Below are 20,321 nucleotides of genomic sequence, written 5' to 3'. Positions count from 1 at the left end.
CGGGGCATTATGGGAAATTTCCCATGATGCAACGCGCGGGGAGGAGGAGAGGGAGGAGGACGAGGGGGAGGGGGAGGAGAAGGGAAGGAGGATGAGGAGGACGAAAGGAGGGGAGGAGGAGGAGGGGAGGAGAGGGGAGGACGAGGACGAGGAGGAGGAAGAGGAGGCAGAAGGGGAGGAGGAGTAGCAGGGACGGTGAGGAGGAGGGAGGAGGGGTATACCCTGCCCTCAGTACCCTTCTCTCCACCTCCTCAAGAGCTGCGCTCCAATTGGCGTTACAGCGTGTTGTAAACGTCTTTCATTTTTTTTCGACAGCATTTACTATCGGCGGCATCATGACAATATACAGCATTGCGGTTCCATACATGGGCTCTGCATCAAGGGTATGTTCGCTTCACCTCCGTTTCTACGTTGAGAGGAAACAAAATGTAGGTTTCATTTGACTGCTCTTATGAGTTTGTCTTCCTTGCTTTTCTCTTGACCCTACCTCAGGCATAATCCTAAATTATATCTTGCAGACAGGTATACTTATGGAGGTCTGAACGCTTCAGCTTACGTGTTCCTCAAGAAAATGTAAACAAACGAAAAATATATCTAAGGAACACAATTATATTGTCCGGAAAAAATTGCCGTATTTGTTTTCCTTTCTTTTCTTCATCTGTTTGAAAGACGTTAATGCGTTTTAGAGAACCGTCATTAAACCCTTCCGTTCATTTGTCCGTATTTTTGTTCATCAGTGAAAACTCTTTCTCGCTAAATTTAGCCAAAAAGATTGAAATTTTGTATAAGCACTAATTTGCGTCCCATGACACCACAACTCGAGACCGCGTCTTCACGTCACTTGACCATGTCACGCGACGTATGGTCAAGTGGAAGTGTGTGCTGGCACGAAGCACCGTGACGTTACTCGACCTGACATCACGTAATTCCGTTATGTGACGTAACGTCACGGCACCTCGTGTTCTGTTCATAATTGACTCCAGCTTAAGTGACCTCATGTCACGAGACGAATTCTATACTCTATTCACCTCTAAGCTGAGACTACAGTGGAGGCTACGCCCTCGTTGGACCAGTGAAACGTCCCTCTTTCTCCATGTGATCACGCTCCCGCCCCTACCCCCTCGCAGGGAGCCAGTTCAGGCGATAAGTGGGAGGCGGATGATTGGTCCGGCGGGCACGGAGCTCCCACCGCACTGCCAGCTTAGGGCTGAACGGAGCATACTCGACACCATGCCCATAGGATCTGACGACAAGTGATTTCGCAACGTGACACCATATCTCGACACAGTGTCGTTAGTTTACGTGATGTCAGTATATCACGTGGCACAACACCATGACACCATCACGTCACGCGACGACCTGACGTGAGCTCCGGCCACGTAACATCACGTGTCGTCAGGTCAGGTTAGGTATGCAATGAAGGATATGTTCTTCGCTCTTCGAAAACGGAGGTGCAACTTTTTAAACAGATATAAACCATCGCTCTTTAAATCATAAATTAATTTTATTATTGAGTCTTCCAAGTACGGGTATATTTTCACAGAGGAATAAACCTGGTATGTTAAAGTATAACAAGCAAGCAGACAAGAGGAATCTCTACTGCAATACCTTCTTTCTGTGCGAGAAGGATGGAGAGCTTCCTCCTTTCTGCAGGGAGCATAGAGACCCTCGCCTGGGGCCATAAATCGGTAACAGAGCGCAGGAGGGAATGGAGAGAAGGGAACCGGGAACCGGTCTTTTTCCCGGCAGAAGATGATTCTGTTGGTTGGACTTTAGAGAGATACTGAACCGACATTTTGAGCTTACAAAACAGGGCTGGAGCGATAGGCGGGACGCTGTAGAACCCAAACACACCACTCATTCAGTGATATCACCAACCGCTGAAAGTATTTTGAAAAGAACTGTGCGATTGACCACCACCGATAAGGCTGACGAGAAATGTGACGATGCGATTCTCACTCCCCCTCCTCCCTGCTTCGTCCCCTCGAGTTGGTGAACCGAAGTGAGGAGGACAGACCTCCTCTTTCCCAGCTGTTGCAGGAGAATCGTGACGTCAGAATCATGGCTTGATCGCGCCCTTCTTTTATAAACATACGGCCCATCCATTTCAGATATTCATGCATGAGTGAAAAAAAAAACTATTTCGCTTTACAACGGGACTATGGAAATATTCAATGAGCATCTGTGTGTCACCTTCTAACAATTTTACTTGCTGCTCCATTTTTATTAATTGCCGTCATATATTTGTTATCCTTGTATAAGCTCTTTGAAGAGAGGCCTTGAGTTCTATTTTTAGACAATCTAAATTTGGAAGCGTTAACACCTTTGTTTAGTGTCAATACATGCTAAACGATTGAGTCTAATGTTTACAAATTAATTTCATTGTTTCTCAAGTGTTTTATACGGTTTTGCAGATCATCATGATGGTTTACAGCGCTGTAACAGGACCATTTGTTGGATTAGTTATAATGGCCCTGATTTTCCCCATTGCCAACAGTAAAGTGAGTTAAAGTTTCCGATATATTCATTAAACAGTTATCTAAGCGCCGTCAAGGATTCGTTTTTTTTTAGAGCGCAGCTCTTAGGGGCCCGTTTCCAGCTTGAGCGGCGTCGGCGTCGGCGTAACCGCGCGGTGCATCATGGGAAATGTCCCATAATGCACCGCGCGAGCCCCCACCGGGGTCCCGTGACTTCGTGGGGGGGTACGTGACCCCCCGAGGTCACATGACCCTCTCCTCGAGGTCACGTGACCCCCCGAGGTCACGTGACCCCCGCCGATGTCGCGTGACCCCCGATGACGTCATCGACACTGATGACGTCACCGGCATCCACATCGTCATCGTCATCATCACTGATGACGTCATCATCAGTGATGATGACGATGACGATGCGGATGCCGGTGACGTCATCAGTGACGATGACGATGTGGATGCCGGTGACGTCATCAGTGATGATGACGATGACGATGTGGATGCCGGTGACGTCATCAGTGATGATGACGTCATCAGTGATGATGTCGATGACGATGCGGATGCCGGTGACGTCATCAGTGATGATGACGATGACGATGTGGATGCCGGTGACGTTACCGACGTCCGCATCGTCATCGTCATCATCACTGATGACGTCATCAGTGACGTCACTGATGTCGTCACCGGCATCCGCATTGTCATCGTCAGCATCACTGATGACGTCGTCAGCGACGTCACTGATGACGTCACCGACATTCGCATCGTCATCGTCATGATCACTGGTGAAGTCATCAGTGACGTCACTAATGACGTCATCGGTACCCGCACCGTCATCATCACTGATGACATCACCAGCGACGTCAGTGATGACATCATCGGCATTGGGGGTCACGTGACCCCCAAGGTCACGTGGCCCCCCAAGGTCACGTGACCCCCCCGGTTAGTCTAATCCCCCTCCGCCCCAGCGCCCTTCCCTCCTCCTCCTCAAGAGCTGCGCTCTAATTCGGCGTTACAGGGAGTTGTAAGCGGCTTTCACTTTTTTTACAATTAGCATAGTTGGTCTAATTGATGTGAATAATTAATCAGAATTGCTGTAGAATGCGATGACACCTTGTCGTCATCTCTAAAACTGCCTGACTTGTCATGTGCTGAATCATACATAAACACCGATTTTGCTGGCGTCTAATGAGAGGAGACATCTCTTTGCAACTTCTTAATATATCGATTACTTCAATGTGCGCTCGTTCGAAATCACTAATTGCTGTCGGTCGTCCATGCGTGGAATTACAAAGCATTCAACGTAACAAACGGTCGGAGTGTAAAAAAAAGATAACAGATGTACGACGATAATAATCGCTAAAAAAAGGGAGCAAGGGGGACAGGGGAAAAATGCACATCTTCAAACACAGCTACGTGACTGGTGTGTCACCGAAAAAATAGGCTTTATTGAGATATCGAAGCAGGGATTTCCTCATTTCCAGCGGAGCGTTCTACCAACTAAGAAAACCCGGAGTTAGACGTCAGTAGAGCAAACGGGTTTGATTAGCTGACGCCGGGTCTAATACCAACAAGGGTGAATGATCTGCATTTTAAGGTTATGTTAATAATACAAATAATGCAGATCTCCAAGCGAGCTGAACAATAATGACGGTCATAATCCCCGGAGAAGGCGAATATGGGTGACAAAGGACACACACAAATCTCCAAACACAGCTAGGCGACCGGTGCGCGACCGACTGGTTCGATACCAGGAACAGGCGGATATTTTCGGTCGCGCACCAGTCACCTATCTGTGTCTGGAGACATGTGCTTGTCCTCTTTCCTCCTTGTTCCCCTTCTCCAGGGATTATTATCGAAATTCTTGTACAGCTCACTTGACGCTTTGCATTATTTGCAATATCATCATTATTTCGAAATGCAGCCGTTCACCCCAAATGATGTTAGACTGCTGGCAGCTGATAAAGCTCCTTTGTCTTCACTTACGTCGAACTCCTGGTTAAATCATTTGGTAGAGTGCTCCACTAGAAATAGAGAATTCCCTGACTAGATACCCGGACCAGGAGGATTTTTTCGGTCGCGCACCAGTCACGTAGCTATGTTTGGAGAATAATGTCTTTCCTTTCTCCCAATTGTTCGCCTCTCCGGGGAGTATTATCCTTATATTATTATTATTATAATTATTATATTATTATTATTATTATTATTATCCAGCTCGCTTGCACCTTTGCATTAATTGCATTACCAGTATATGTAATTGCAGGTCTCATAGCTGTCGCAAGAGTTTATATACAAAAGCTTTGCGAGACTCCCCTCTTTGTGCAGATATTTTTCCTTCTGACTACAATGTTTATCGTATGGATCATAGTACTGATGGTGGGGAAGACGTTTTGTTTTTTTTTGTCTCAAAAGCAATTGAAGAGCACTAAATCTTGTGACCTTTCATGCAACAAAGTTTAGTGCAAAATGAAACAGTGAAACTTAAATAATTAGGCCATTTATTCTTTTGTTTTAGTCCCTAAGACCAGCAAAACGAAGCCGCTCGTGGCATCTTAGAATGCTTGAATGATGTTAGCATCGTAGAGCGTCGTCGTTGGCGTTTAATGTAATCTTCGGGAAATTGGCCGGATAACTAGGCCAGCTTTCTCACGCTGCAAATCTAGTGTTCACTCAACATGTAAGAAACTACCGATAACGGAACTGATGCGTTTGTGAAGTTTTCCTCAAGTTATAGAGGGGCATGCGAATCAACCGTGTATCTCATATTTCCTAACCACACTTGGCTCCTTCGGTCAGTTTTAACAACTCCAGCAGTTAATGGCCATAAGTTTTATCTTTGCGCCATTTTCCGTTGAGGTGTATTCTTTGAAAACAGCTTTAAAATAACGTATCCTATGAAGGAACATCAGATAGCATACACATGTTACTGCCATAATTTAGAGATATCACATTTTGTAAACATGTTAAAATGTGTGGGTTGTTTCAAAGGGAAAGCTTACTATACGTATCGGAGCCATGCACCATCCAAATGTATCAACAAAAATCGCAGAAGAGATGATTTTGGAAAATAGACAATACGCTTATGGTTTTAGAAGTAAGTTCTAGCGGCTGTCAACGATTCGTGTAGCACGTAGTGCATGTATTTCGCTCGCGAAAACGCAATGCAGGAAAATAAATCCGCAACAAAGGCCACCATGACGTCACACGCCGTGATGGTGTGAAGGGATCGCACGTTATCAAGTGTCGTCGCGGTGTCGCATAACGACCAAGTGTCACGCGTAATCCATGGTGTCATGGGATGTCACAAATACAAGTGATGTCACGTTGCCCAAATGACATTAAGGTGTCACATGACGGCATGATGACACGTTACGTCATGATATTACGCGACAATATAATGTTGCGTGATTCGAAGATGTCACAGAGTCACGTGATATTGCCGCGCGCGCAGCTGTCCAAGTAGGCAGCGCGCGCGTGGCTTGAGGGTATTGTGCCTGCCTCCCACGCGAAACTCCAGGGTTCAATTCCTGAGAGTGACGCGTCTTTTATTTAATATTGAAATTTATTTTTCCGGTAATTTCGAGAATCCTCTTGCTTGTTCGCGGCCCGACTGTTCTACGCGCCGAACGTTCTAGGCCGAATGTTCGGAAAACCCACGCGGCTACAAAGGGCGCTCCGCGTGGCAAGCCGAAGTCAGTCTCGCCCCAGCGCTCCATCCTGCGGTTTCCCCGGCATCGACGCCCGCGACGCTCTGCTGTTTTCTTCTGTTACTTTTTTTTGGGGCGGGGGCACAAGTTTGCCTTATTAAACGTTTAGTTTCTTCAGTTATCATCGCCTCAACAATATTCATTCGTGTCATTTTGGTGGAGACGCGGTGTATAGCATTCTATGCCCGTTGAGCGTACCCCTCTAAAGACATCCCGGCCAAGCGACGTACTCAGCCCCGGAAGGCTACCCTTCACCGAAGACGACGAAGCCCGAAGAAGCGTTCGTATCAGAGGTCAGTCCCCCGAATTGTGTCTTTTGCCCGAGAGCCGGAGGAAGAAGACACCGACACTGGCTACTCCAACCGTTGTCCTTCTACCCTTAGCTGCCCGTACGCGTGTGTCCTTCCATGGCGAGCCTTATGAAGGCGTCGAGGACTGGCTACAGCAATGCGAGCGAGTGGCCCAGCACAACCGATGGATGGACGAACAGCGTCTGCAGAATCTTTACTTCGCGCTCGAAGGAACGGCCAGGCACTGGTTCGAGAATCGTGAAACTTTTCTGACGTCGTGGATCGCCTGCAAGAATGCACTGACATGGGCTTTCACCAAACAATATCGACGGGAGAGGGCCGAGGACCTTCTACGAATGAGGACCCATGGCGCAAGCGAGACGATCACCATATGTGTCGAAGATGTTCTGCACCTGGTCGCTCACGCCGACCCTCAGGCGACCGCCCAAAAGAAGCTTCGGATCCTGATGCCAGGCGTACACGATGACATCTTCGGTGGCCTTGTCCGCAACCCCCCAGCCACCGTCGAATATTTCGTCAAGGAACCCACAATCATCGAACGTGCCCTTCAAGCACGGGCCTGCCCGTACCAGTGACTTCCCGGCGTCGCTGCCCTCTCGACTTCCAGCTGCAAGGGCTCGGACCTCCACGAGATCGTCCGGGACGTTCGTGCGTGAAAATGTCACGTAGCTTCTTCCTGCTACCGCAAGACCGGATTCACCCTCAGTCGCCGAGATTGTCCGGGAAGAAGTTCAGCAGGCGCTGCACCATAAGTTCTTGTCAGCGCCGCTCCCAAACCACCGACGCTGAGCTACGCCGCAGCTACACGCGACCACCGCCGCCTGCTCACCCGTATACGGCGCCACCCTGACGTGAACATCCGGCGCCGCAGTTTCCCCGACGTCAGAAAGATCGGGCGCACTCCCACCCAGAACTAGCAGTGCCATGAAAGGCCGACGTGTGGAGGACGGCCGATCAACGCCCGTTGTGCTATCACTGTGGTGAAGCCGGCCCCATATACACTCGATGCCCCTACAGACAACAGGGGCTGCGCGGGTTCCACACGAACGACCCGCGCCAAAGGTACGAAGAACGCACTCGCGACATCGAGGAGTACCTCGGACGCTCGCCCTCCCCAGCGTCGTCTCTCCGCCCTGAAGCCCGCTGCTTATCACCACGACGTTCAACATCCCAAGTGCTACGACCCCGCCGAAAGAGCCTCTCTCCCCTGTCTCGCCGGGAAAACTAAATGCGGCAAAGCCCGGAGGTGACGTTGCCGAAAACGACGGAAGCAAAGAGCCTCCAAGAACGCCGAAACGCTCCCACTCTCCCGACGCCCCGCATCGCACCGACGCGCCTGCAACAGTATCCCACAACCTAGATGTTTTTATCGACAGCCTCCATGCATCGGCACTAGTGGACACCGGAGCTGACTATTCTGTCTTGAGTGGGAGGTTCTCTCGCCGCGTGGCGAAAAGTGACAACGGCGTGGGATGGACCTCGAATACGAACCGCCGGAGGGCATCTCATCACACCAGTCAGTAAATGCACTGCTCGCGTCGAGATCCACGGTGAGACGTGCCCTGTGAAATTCGTCAATCTACAAGACTGTGCCAGAGACGTCATTCTCGCCATGGGCTTTCTGTGTGAATACAGCGCCGTCATCGACCTAGGTGAAAATAAATTGACACTGCGGACTGTTCCACCTTCAGAGAAACCCCAAACAGCGTCAGCCGCCGTCCGAGTCGCTGCCGATCACGTGAACCTGCCACCGCGATCAAGTGTTGTCGTACCCGTCGATATCGAAGTTGTTCCGGAAGGCAACCTACAATTGCTCCTTGGAAGAGGAATAGGCGTCTCAAGAGGAGTGACTAAACTTCAGGGTGGGCGCGCCGTGGACCTCATGACAAACTTCCGACAAGAAACGCAACACCTCAAAAAAGGTGCCGCTGTGGGCCACGTCGAGGAACTTCGGAACTCCGCCGAAATCGCCCCGATTCCTGAAGAATCATCGCCATCTTAGCATATATTATGCCGCCAGCGCAGCTTCAGATTGACCCCAAGATTCCAGGCCCGAAACGACGACAGCTGAGTGACCTTCTCGCCGACTGGAGCGACTGCTTCGCGACGTCGTCAAAGGAGCGCCAAACCATCGTTGTGAAACATCGCATCGTAACCGAGGACGACGCCCTCCATGTACAGCGGTCGCCGAACCGAGTCTTCATAAAAGAACGGGAGGGCGTGAAACAGCAAGTGGTAGAAATGCTGAACGACGACAGAATCCAGCCTTCAAGCAGTCCGTGGAGCCTCTCCAGTCGTGGTGGTTAGGAAGAAGGACGGAACGCTTAGGTTCTGCGTGGACTACCGGCAGCTGAACGCGGTAATAAAAGAAGACGTCTATCCACTCCCCTGAGTCGATGACAGGCTACACCGGCTGCGCCACTCTCGATATTTTTCAACGGTGGACCCGAAGAGTGTCTACTGTCAGATCGAAGTCGACGAACGGGACGCAGAGAAGACAGCTTTCGTCAAGCGGGATGGCCTGTACGAGTTCAAGTTGATGCCTTTCGGCCTATGCACGGCGCCGGCAACTTTCCAGCGTGTCATGGGCGCAGTACTGACAGGGCTGAAGTGTCAGAGCTCTCTCGTCTACTTTGACGACGTCGTAGTGTTTTCAAGTGACTTCGATGACCCCTTGCGACGACTCCGAGCTGTTCTCCAAGCCATTCATACCGCCAGACTCACACTCAAGCCGTCAAGGTGCCGGTTCACTTATGACGAACTGAAGTTCCCTTGCAACGTGGTTAGTAACAAAGGCGTCCGCCCAGACCCCGAGAAGACTCGCGCCGTCGCGGCATTTCCAGCGCCAACCGACAAAAAGGCCGTGCGAAGATTCCTTGGACTTTGCGCCTACTATCGGCGCTTCGTTCGGGATTTCACTAAAATATCCGTACGGCTCACAAACCTCACGAAGGACGCCGAGAAGTTCGAATGGGCCGAGGAGCAGCAGCAGGCATTCGACGAGCTGAATTGTCTACTCCAGACTCCGCCTGTTGTTGGATATTTCGATCGGGATGCGGAAACCGAGATTCACAAGGACGCAAGTAACGCCGGACTGGGCGCAGTACTGGTCCAAGTGCAAGAAGGCATCGAGCGAAGCATCGCCTACGCAAGTCGGACACTGTCCAAGGTGGAGAAAAATTACTCCACGATTGAGAAAGAATGCCTTGCGGTCGTCTGGGCAATCACGAAGTTTCGTCCGTACTTGTACGGGAGCCCGTGCCGCGTGGTGACGGGCCGCCACTTGCTTTGCTGGCTTGCGAACCTCAAGGACCCGTCAGGAGGCCTCGCTCGATGGAGTTTCCAACTACAAGAGTTCAACATGACTGTGGTCTACAAGTCAGGCCGCAAGCACAGCGACGCCGACTGCCTGTCCAGAGCCCCCGTCGAAACCCCTTTCTGCTGCAGCGACGACAATGCCGACAAGTGATTCCTTGGAGCAGTGAACACCGACGACATGGCACGACGCCAACAGGACGATCCTGAGCTCCGCGCATTAATCGATCACTTGGAAGGGGGCGGGAATACCGTGCATGTGTCTTCTCACGAGTACTACCGACCGTCGGCATTCGACAAGGTGTACTCTACAAAGAGAACTTCGGGGACAACAACTCGCCGTGGCTGCTGGTAATCCCGACCTACCTTCGGGAGGAGATCTTTCAAGCATGTCACGATGACCCGATGTCCGGACACCTCGGTTACAGCTGAACACTATGTCGTATTCGGGAAATGTATCACTGGCCAAAGCTGCCCAAAGCCGTCCACCTCTACACCCGATCGTGCCACGAGTGCCAGAGACATAAGAAAACCACGGACAAAGCCGGCAGGTCTCCAGCAGTTGACTGCTCCCACGACCACACCGTTCTAGCAGATCCTAATGGACCTACTTGGCCCTTTTCCGCCGTCAACATCGGGAAACCGCTGGATAATCGTCGCCACAGATTATCTCACGCGGTACGCCGAAACGAAAGCCTTTCCTTCAGTGACTGCTCGGGAAGTCGCCAAGTTTTTCATCGAGTCCATCGTCCTCCGGCACGGCGCTCCCTAAGTTCTAATTACAGATCGCGGATCATCGTTCATGACACAGATGACCCGAGAAATTCTCCGGCTCAGTCACGCCACCCACCGTCGTACCACTGCGTACCACCCGCAGATCAACGGGCTGACGGAGCGCCTCAACAAGACGATCGCTGACATGATCTCTATGTACGTCGACATAGAGCACAAGACGTGGAACCAGGTGTTACCCTACGTCACGTTCGTCTACAATATGGCGGTTCAAGAGACCACTGGATTCACACCTTTCCGGCTGGTACATGGTCGCAAGGTAACGACCATGCTGGACGCCATGCTGCCACATGAGCCATCTGACAATGTGAGCGACGACGCCCATGTGGTTGCTCAACGGGCCGAAGATGTCCGTCAGCTTGCCAGACTCCGGATTCAAGCCCAACAACGTGTCGACATTGGCCGCTACAACCTTCGTCGTCGGTACGTCCACTTCCAGCCCGGAAACAGGGTGTGGGTCTGGACGCCGATTCCCCGCCGTGGTCTCAGCGAGAAACTCTTAAAACGGTACTTCGGACCCTACAAGGTAGTTCGTCGACTAGGAAATTTGAACTACGAGGCGATGCCCGACGGAACAAGAACGTCATCACGCCGCCCACCGCGACCTTAAGTTGTCCACGGCGAGCGACTGAAGCCGTACGGTCGAGAGGACTGTGGACCTTATGTGTTCCAAATTACTCTTTAGTTCACCTTCCTTTATATTCCCTTTGTTTTGTTTTGTGTTGCATCGGCACGATGCACTTTTTAAAGAGGGGAGAGTAATACGTTGCGCGCAGCTGGCCAACTATAGGCACCGCGGGCGTGGCCTAACGGGTATTGTGCCTGCCTCCCACGAGAAAAGCCAGGTTTCGATTCCTGGGAGTGATGCGTCTTTTATTTATTAGGTGGAACTTAGTTTTCTGGTAAATCCTAGAATCATCTTGCTTGTTCCCGGCCCGAATGTTCCTCGCGCCGAAAGCTCTAGGCCGAATGTTCCGGAAGCCCACGTGGCTACAAAAGGCGCTCCGCGTGGCAAGCCGAAGTCAGTCGCGCCCCAGCGCTCGATCCTGCGGTTTCGCCGACAACGATGCCCACCGACGCTCTGCTGATTTCTACGTTATTTCTTTATTTTTTTTTGGGGGGGGGGGGGGGGCGCTTGATCACAAGTTCGCCTTATTAAACGTTTAGTTTCTTCAGTTATCATGGCCTTATCAACTGTCATTCGTGACAATATCATGATGTCATGTGATGGCACAGGGTCATGCGATATCAGGGTGTCACAAGAGACGATTGTGTCGCGTGAAATTACGGGATCACATAGCGTCAGGATGTCAGATGACGTCACGCTGTTAAGTGACATCATGATGTTATGACTTGTCAGTCATTCGTGATTGTCCTTCATTATGGTTTTCTTAGAGAACTCGGTTGATAAATACATTCCTATTGAAAATGCCGAGGTTGATATTTCCATTACATATAATACAAACTCGTTGTTTTGCTGAGATAGGTAAGCAGCGTTCTTTACCTTATAAGCCCATATACATATATAGTGGAAGCACGCCCGCTGCAATCTACGTGCGGCACTGCGACCTCATGACAGGGCGTGTTTACTTTGCTCAGGGGCCTTAAACCGGGGGCTGCGGCACCACGGTGGCGCAGATATACTTTCAAAAGCATTTGGAAATACAAATACTGGGATACATATAAAAACAGATAAAATACTAATGCTAAAGTACAGTCAATAAAAATGTATCGCGATAAGTGTTAGAAACACATCTTAAGAATAGAAAAGTACTTGGCAAGACGGGTACAGGAATACGTTCCCGTGGGTCTGAAGTACAGACACTACAATGTATAATTAGGAAAACTTTTTTTAATGAACCCCTAGAGCACACGATGACTCGGTTGCTGATTTCCAACCAGCAACCGAGTCATCATTGCATATTGGAGCCTGAAGAATTAACATCTCGACTTTTGGAAAGTAAGGGAAGCAAGCGATATTTTACAATGACTCGAGCGCGGTTTTATTTCGTGACAAATTCCAGGGAACATCTCAGTCAGTTTTGTGTCCACCCGGATAACCTCAAGAAGTCACTATGATTATGTCCAATCCGGACGCCTCTTTCAGCAGTGACCTTATAACGGCACCGTGGGATCAAGTCCCAGGAACCCGTATCCCTTTATCTGTTAGTTGGGCGCGCCGACAGAGGCTTCAACTTCCGGAATCTACCGGAATAATTCACCCCCTAAATTATGGGAAAATTGTTAACGTTTGCACGATAATGGAAGTCATGTGCCGTCAGAGACACGAATCGTTTTTTACAAAACTTGGTCTTGACCCTTTTTGTGGAGGTCAGCAATTATTTTAAAAATTGCAACAAATTTATACGCCTTAAAAGTATTGCGATACCAAGAGCACAAGTGAAAATGTATTTCGATACAGAAACATAAAGTACTGTCGAAAAATTGTAGCGGTATACTGAAGTATAAATATATAATATATTTTTGAAATACTATCGGGAAACTGCCCAACCTTCGGCTATGCTATGAAATGCGCCGTTTTTATGAAATATTATAGTGCTCTCGCAGTTTTTATGATTATTTCATATGGTCATAAATATACATATACATAAATCTCGATATGCATATATACTGTCACAAATAAACAGGCGAGAAAACAAAGAATAACTGGAGAAACTGAAACGTTTAATGGGGCGAACTTGTGCCCAAAAATGAAAGGGTACAAAAGATAATAACAGAGCGTCGCGGGCGTCGAAGTTGGCGTAATAGCTGAGTCGAACCCTGGGGCGAGACTGACTCCGCTCGCCTTGCGGAATCCCTTATGTACCCTCGTGGGTTTCTGGATCGTTCGGCGTAGAAGGTTCGGCGCGTAAAACGTTCTGGCCTTGAAAAAGCCCAACATGATTCTCGAATTTACCAGAACATTACTTTACAGAGTCAACAAAAATGCGCCTCCGCGGCCAGGAATCGAACCCTGGCTTTCAGCGCGGAAAGCACGCGCGATAACCGTTAGACCACAAGCGCGCTGCCTTCTCCGCCAGCTGCGCTCGCGGCACTATCCCGCCCTTTAAAAAAGTGTATCGTCCCGATGCAGCACAAAACGAGAACACAGATCCCCAGCAAAAGAATAGCAGACTCGCGAGTGGCACTTAACAGTTCACTCCTTGACGAAACTCCAGAGCTCTATCGTTCGTAGTACGGCTTCAGCCGGACGACGTGCACCACCTCGGGTCGTGGCGGGTGTCTTGCAGATGCGCGCGTTCCATCGGTTAGAACTTCGTAGTTCAGATCGCCGAGGCGTCGGATGATTTTGTAGGGTCCGAAGTAGCGTTTGAGAAGCTTCTCGCTGAGACCACGGTGACGGATGGGAGTCCAGACCCAAACCCTGTCTCCGGGCTGGGATTGGACGTCCCGACGGCGAAGGTTGTAGCGGCCAGTGTCGACGCGTTGTTGGGTTTAATCTGGAGTCTGGCGAGCTGACGGACTTCTTCTGCCCTTTGGGCAACCACCTGGGCGTCATCGCTTACGTCGACAGCCGGTTCGTGGGGCAACATAGCGTCCAGCATTGTCGTTACCTTGCACCCATGAACCAGTTGAAAGGGTGTCACTCCGGTGGTCTCTTGTACAGCCGTGTTGTAGGGGAAGGTGACGTACAGTAGTACCTCGTCCCATGTCTTGTGCTCCACGTCGATGTACATGGAAATCATGTCGGCAATGGTCTTGTTGAGTCTTTCCGTGAGCCCGTTGGTCTGCGGGTGGTACGCCGTGGTGCGACGATGGCTGGTGTGGCTGACACACAGGATTTCTTGGGTCACCTGCGCCATGAACGATGATCCGCGATCTGTAATCAGAACTTCGGGAGCGCCGTGCCGGAGGACGATGGACTTGATGAAAAACTTGGCGACTTCCACAGCAGTCCCTGAAGGGAGGGCTTTCGTTTCGGCGTACCGCGTGAGATAATCTGTGGCGACGATTATCCAGCGGTTTCCCAACGTTGACGGCGGAAAAAGGCCAAGTAGGTCCATTCCGATCTGCTGGAATGGTGCGGTGGGGGGAGCAATGGGCTGCAGGAGACCTGCCGGCTTCATTGGCGGTTTCTTACATCCCTGGCACTCGTGGCACGATCGGGTGTAGAGGTCGACGGCTTTGGGGAGCTTTGGCCAGTAATACTTTTCATTTATACGGGCCAGTGTTTGGCTGTAACCGAAGTGCCCGACGTCGGGTCGTCGTGACATGCTTGAAAGATCTCCTCCCGAAGGTCGGTCGGGATTACCAGCAACCACGGTGTGCTGTTGTCGCCGAAGTTCTCTTTGTCGAGTACACCTTGTCGAATGGCGAAGGTCGGCAATACTCGTGAGAAGACACGTGGCACGCTACCCCCACCCCCTTCCAGGTGCTCGGTTAATGCGCGCAGCTCAGGATCGTTCCGTTCACGTCGTGCCATGTCGTCGGCGTTTACTGCTCCTAGGAAGCTCTTGTCGTCATTGTCGTCGCTGCAGCCGGAAGGGGTTTCGACGGGGGCTCTGGACAAGTAGTCGGCGTCGCTGTGCTTGCGGCCCGACTTGTAGACCACTGTCATGTTGAACTCTTGTAGCCGGAGGCTCCATCGAGCGAGGCGTCCTGACGGGTCCTTCAGGTTAGCAAGCCAGCAGAGCGAGTGGTGGTCCGTGACTACACGAAACGGGCTCCCGTACAAGTACGGGCGGAACTTCGTGATTGCCCAGACGACCGCAAGACACTCTTTTTCAGTCGTGGAGTAATTTCTCTCCGATTTGGACAGCGTTCGACTCGCGTAGGCGATGACTCGCTCGGCGCCTTGTTGCACTTGAACCAGTACCGCTCCAAGTCCTGCATTACTTGCGTCCTTGTGAATCTCGGTTTCCGCATCCCGATCGAAACGTCCAATAACAGGCGGAGTCTGGAGTAGACAAGTCAGCTCGTCGAATGCCTGCTGCTGTTCCTCGGCCCATTCGAACTTCTCGGCGGCCTTCGTGAGGTTTGTGAGCGGTGCGGAAATCCTTGCGAAATCCCGAACGAAGCGTCGATAGTAGGCACAAAGTCCGATGAATCTTCGCACGGCCTTCTTGTCTCTCGGCGCTGGAAATGCCGCGACGGCGCGAGTCTTCTCGGAGTCTGGGTGGACGCCTTCGTTACTAACCACGTGGCCTAGGAGCTTCAGTTCGTCATAGGCGAACCGGCACTTTGACGGCTTGAGAGTGAGCCCGGCGGTCTGTATGGCATGGAGAACCGCGCGGAGTCGTCGCAAGTGCGCGTCGAAGTCGGCTGAAAATACTACGACGTCGTCAAGGTAGACGAGACAACTCTGCCACTTCAGCCCTGCCAGTACGGTGTCCATGACACGCTGGAAGTTTGCTGCCGCCGTGCATAGTCCGAAGGGCATCACCTTGAACTCGTACAGTCCATCCGGCGTGACGAAGGCTGTCTTCTCTCGGTCCCGTTCGTCGACCTCGATTTGCCAGTAGCCGCTCTTCAGGTCCATCGATGAAAAGTATCGAGAGTGGCGCAGCCGGTCTAGAGTATCGTCGATGCGGGGGAGTGGGTAGACGTCTTTCTTCGCAACCGTGTTGAGCTGCCGGTAGTCCACGTAGAACCGAAGAGTTCCGTCCTTCTCCTTAACCAGCACGACTGGAGAGGCCCACGGACTGCTTGAAGGTTGGATTATGTCGTCATTCAGCATCTCTTGAACTTGCTGCTGGATCACCTCCCTTTCCTTAGCGCAGACTCCGTACGGCGATCGATGCACAGGGCGCGCGTCGTCCTCGGCAAAGATGCGGTGCAAGGCAACCGCGGTCTGGCGCACCTTCGACGACGTCGCAAAGCAGCCGCGGTAATCGGCGAGGAGGTTAACCAGCTGACGTTTTTTAGTTTCCGGAAGCTTAGGGGTCAATGTCGAGCTGCGCTGGCGGCGTACAGTCTTGCTGGGGCGGCGAAGATTCGTCAGTAATCGCGGTGATTTCGGCGGGGTTTCGGAGTTCCTCGACGTGGCCCACGGCTGCACCTTTTGTGAGGTGTTGCGTTTCGTTTCGGAAGTTCGTCACGAGGGCCACAGTCAGCCTATCCTGAAGTTCAGCTACTCACCTTCCGACGCCTACGCCTCTTCCCAGGAGCAATTGGAGGCTTCCCTCGCGAAGAACTTCGCCACAGGAAGCTTCATCGACCCCGACAAGTACGAAAGCACTCGACCGCGGTGGTAGGTTTACGTGGTTTGCGAGGACTCGGACCGTGGGTGACGTCGCTTGGCGTTCCTCCGCTGGTGGAGCAGGTTTTCATAGAGTCAGCCGGTTTGTTCTGAGGTCAATGACGGCGCCATACTCGCAGAGAAAGTCCATTCCGAGGATAACGTCCCTCGAACAGTCTTGCAGAACGACGAACTTGACAGGGCACGTTTCACCGTGGATCTCGACGCGAGCAGTGCATCTCCCGACTGGTGTGATGAGATCTCCTCCGGCGGTTCGTATTTGGGGTCCTTCCCACGGCGTCATGACTTTTCGAAGGCGGCGGGAGAGCCTCCCACTCAAGACTGAGTAGTCTGCTCCGGTGTCCACGAGTGCTGATGCGTCGGGGCCGTCGATTACGACGTTTAGGTTGTTGGACACCGTTGCAGGGGCCTCGTAGCGATGCGTGGCGTAGGGAGAGTGGGAGCGCTCCGGCGTTCTTGGAGGCTCTTTACTCGGGTTGTCTTCGGCAACGGCACCTCCAGGCGTTGCCGCACTTAGTTTTCTCGACGAGATAGGGGGGACAGGCTGTCACGGCGCGACCGACGGAAAGGCGACGCGGAACGTCGGGTGGATGGAGAACGGGAACCTCATGGTGCGGTGGGCGCTGGTGAAGGAGGGCGACGGAGGTATTCCTCGATGTCCCTTGGTCGTTCTCCAAAACGAGGTCGACGGTCGTTTGGAGCGAATCCTCGCAGGCCGAGCTGGCGGTAGGGGCACCTCCGGTAAACGTGGTCAGCCTCCCCGCAGTGGAAGCACACCGGGCGTCCGTCATCCGTGCGCCACACGTCGGTCTCTCGAAGTCCACGCTGCTCTTGGCGCGGCGCGTACTGCGGCGAAGAGACTTCTCGTCGGGGTGCAGCTGGGTACTGCCGAGGAGTAGGAGGCTGCGGACGACGAACAGCGGCGACATAGGTCAGAGGTGGTGGTTCCGGTGCGGCGTCGGCGAGAACGTCTGGCTGGAGCGCTTGCTGGACCTCTACTCGAACAATCTCGGCGATCGAGAGTGAAGCTGGACGTTCGGCGGCAGGTATCAGCTTCTTCAGTTCTTCACGGACGATGTCCCGGACTATTTCTCGGATCCCCGGAATATTGGGGCTGAGGGCGCAGTTTGACGGCGTGGGTGCAGCGACGACAGGAGCTCGATGAATGTGAGCGGCTCGTGCTTGCAGGGCCCGTTCAATGTTGGTCGCCTCTGTTACAAACGTTTCGACGGTGGTCGGCGGGTTGTGGACGAGGCCTCCGAAGATGTCATCTCGTACGCCTCTCATCAGGATCCGCAACTTCTTTTCGTCGGTGGCTTGAGGGTCGGCGCGAGTGACCAGGCGCAGGACATCCTCGACGAAACTGGTGATCGTCTCGTTTGCGCCCTGGGTTCTCATTCGAAGAAGGTCCTCGGCCCTCTCCCGTCGATACTGGTTAGTGAAAGTTCGCCTCAACTCGTTCTTGCAGGCGCTCCACGAGATCAAGGAAGTCTTCCGATTCTCAAACCAGTGCCTGGCCGTTCCTTCGAGCGCGAAGTAAAGGTTCTGCAGGCGCTGGTTGTCCGTCCATCGGTTGTGCTCGGCCACCCGCTCGTACTGTTGAAGCCAGTCCTCGACGTCTTCGTGCGCTTCCCCGTGGAATGGCGTCGGAGTCCGGGGTGCGACGGGCAGGTAGATGAAGGCAGGAGCGGCCGGAGTCTGCGACTGGTTGGCCATCGTCATCTTCTTCGGCTTGGGCTTGTCCAGTAACGAACCGCATTCAGAATCCTCTCCCTTGATGCGCCGGCTGGTCCGTGTTTCGGGTTCCGCGGTGAGTGGTCCCTTCACTGGGCTTGGAACCGAACTTGCACTGCGGGCTCTTGAAGGGGAACGCTGCACAGGCATGCGGTACCCAGCACCTCCACCAAAAATGTCACAAATAAACAGGCGAGAAAACAAAGAAAAACTGGAGAAACTTAAACGTTTAATGGGGCGAACTTGTGCCCAAAAATAAAAGGGTACAAAAAATAATAACAGAGCGTCGCGGGAGTCGAAGTCGGCGTAATAGCTGAGTCGAACGCTTTGGCGAGAATGACTCCGCTCGCCTCGCGGAATCCCTTATGTACCCTCGTGGGTTTCTGGATCGTTCGGCGTAGAAGGTTGGGCGCGTAGAACATTCTTGCCTCGAACAAGCCCAACATGGTTCTCGAATTTACCAGAACATTAATTTACAGAGTCAACAAAAATGCGCCTCCGCTGCCAGGAATCGAACCCTGGCTTTCAGCGCGGAAAGCACTCGCGACAACCGTTGGACCACGAGCGCGCTGCCTTCTTGGCCAGCTGCGCTCGCGGCAATACTGTATTATTTTGGAAACGAAGACTTCTAAGTAATTCTGATATCTTAATAACGTTCTAAAAATATAACTGTTTGCTACAACCAATTTATTTTTTCACAGGCTTATGTAGCATATTTTTGCAGCATATGGTCTACTCCACTCTTTAAAAGCATTTACTACGTTTCAGGGAGCAGGAATTGCCACACTGCTTGCTATCATTCTTCAGATGTGGCTTATGGGGGAGAAACTCCGCCTTGGCGTAAAACCGACTCGAATGCCTGTCACCGTTGACTACTGCCCAGTGAACACGACAAGTCTACAAACAACCGTGGATGACACTTTTCCACATGAGTACAATACGCCTTTTTATCCGTTTCTTGTTGTCTAATGCTCTTACAAACAGTTTCACTTTAAGAAATCCCATGTTTCAATAATGTACGGATAATTCAAACGTAAAAATTGGGGAATTGTGCAAAGAAATCACAGTGTATGTCGCACATATTCCAGCCAACAAAAACTTTATATTATATGTATACGTGATCGCTTGGTTATCCTATTATTTGGAAAGCTTGATCCACGCACATGTTTTTAAAACTGAATCTCATAATTCGTGCAATAGGAGTTTGCTGCCACATGTAGCAAGAAGGTGGTCGAAGGCTATATTACTATTGGTTGAAGATTGAGCTAATGGACATTCGTTTTGAAATCATATAAGCAGCTCTAAATATTTGTGCGAGGGCACCACAACTACGTGGTGCTTTTGCAAACGTAGAACGTCTAAACGTTCATGAAAGGCCCGTTGCTCTTGCAAAGGTCTCCATCGCAAAGATTTCAGCTCTTGGTGTGCATTATGTTGAAATTTTATCCAGCGCTCTTTTTGTTTTCCTTTAGTCAGTAGTCGGTTTGATGGAAACTTTGCGTTAGGTATTTTTACCACTGGAGAGAAGTATAGTGCGGAAAATTTTATTTACTAGGTTGGTCAGCATAGCAGTTACTAGCAAAAAGCCGAAATGATTTAATTAGTTAGGAAATTAGCTCAAACGCCTCGATTCAAACTTTTTTATATAAATCTTTATTTTTGAAACATTGCAAATGAAATTAACTTTCGGCCGTCAATTCGTGCCGTGAAATTTCCATTAAAATTTGTTCGATCTCTGCGGGCGAGAAATGTCAACCTAGTACACGGCTTCAAA

General features: G+C 51.3%; 1 protein-coding gene across 1 annotated transcript; it reads left to right on the top strand.

The window, feature by feature from the left end:
• The first annotated feature begins 335 nt into the window (after nucleotides 1-335).
• On the top strand, nucleotides 336-19,516 carry LOC8041922 (sodium-coupled monocarboxylate transporter 1). Its single transcript, XM_040216441.3, has 3 exons — nucleotides 336-383; nucleotides 2,415-2,501; nucleotides 19,316-19,516. Exons 1-3 carry the CDS (start codon nucleotides 336-338, stop codon nucleotides 19,514-19,516), a joined length of 336 nt encoding a protein of 111 aa, XP_040072375.3.
• Nucleotides 19,517-20,321: the final 805 nt, after the last annotated feature.

Source organism: Ixodes scapularis, unplaced genomic scaffold, assembly GCF_016920785.2.
Source record: "Ixodes scapularis isolate PalLabHiFi unplaced genomic scaffold, ASM1692078v2 PGA_scaffold3__209_contigs__length_174095766, whole genome shotgun sequence".
Classification (NCBI taxonomy): Eukaryota; Metazoa; Arthropoda; class Arachnida; order Ixodida; family Ixodidae; genus Ixodes; species Ixodes scapularis.
The sequence above is the reverse complement of the archived record's forward strand: the minus strand, read 5'-3'. Positions and strand labels throughout refer to the sequence as shown.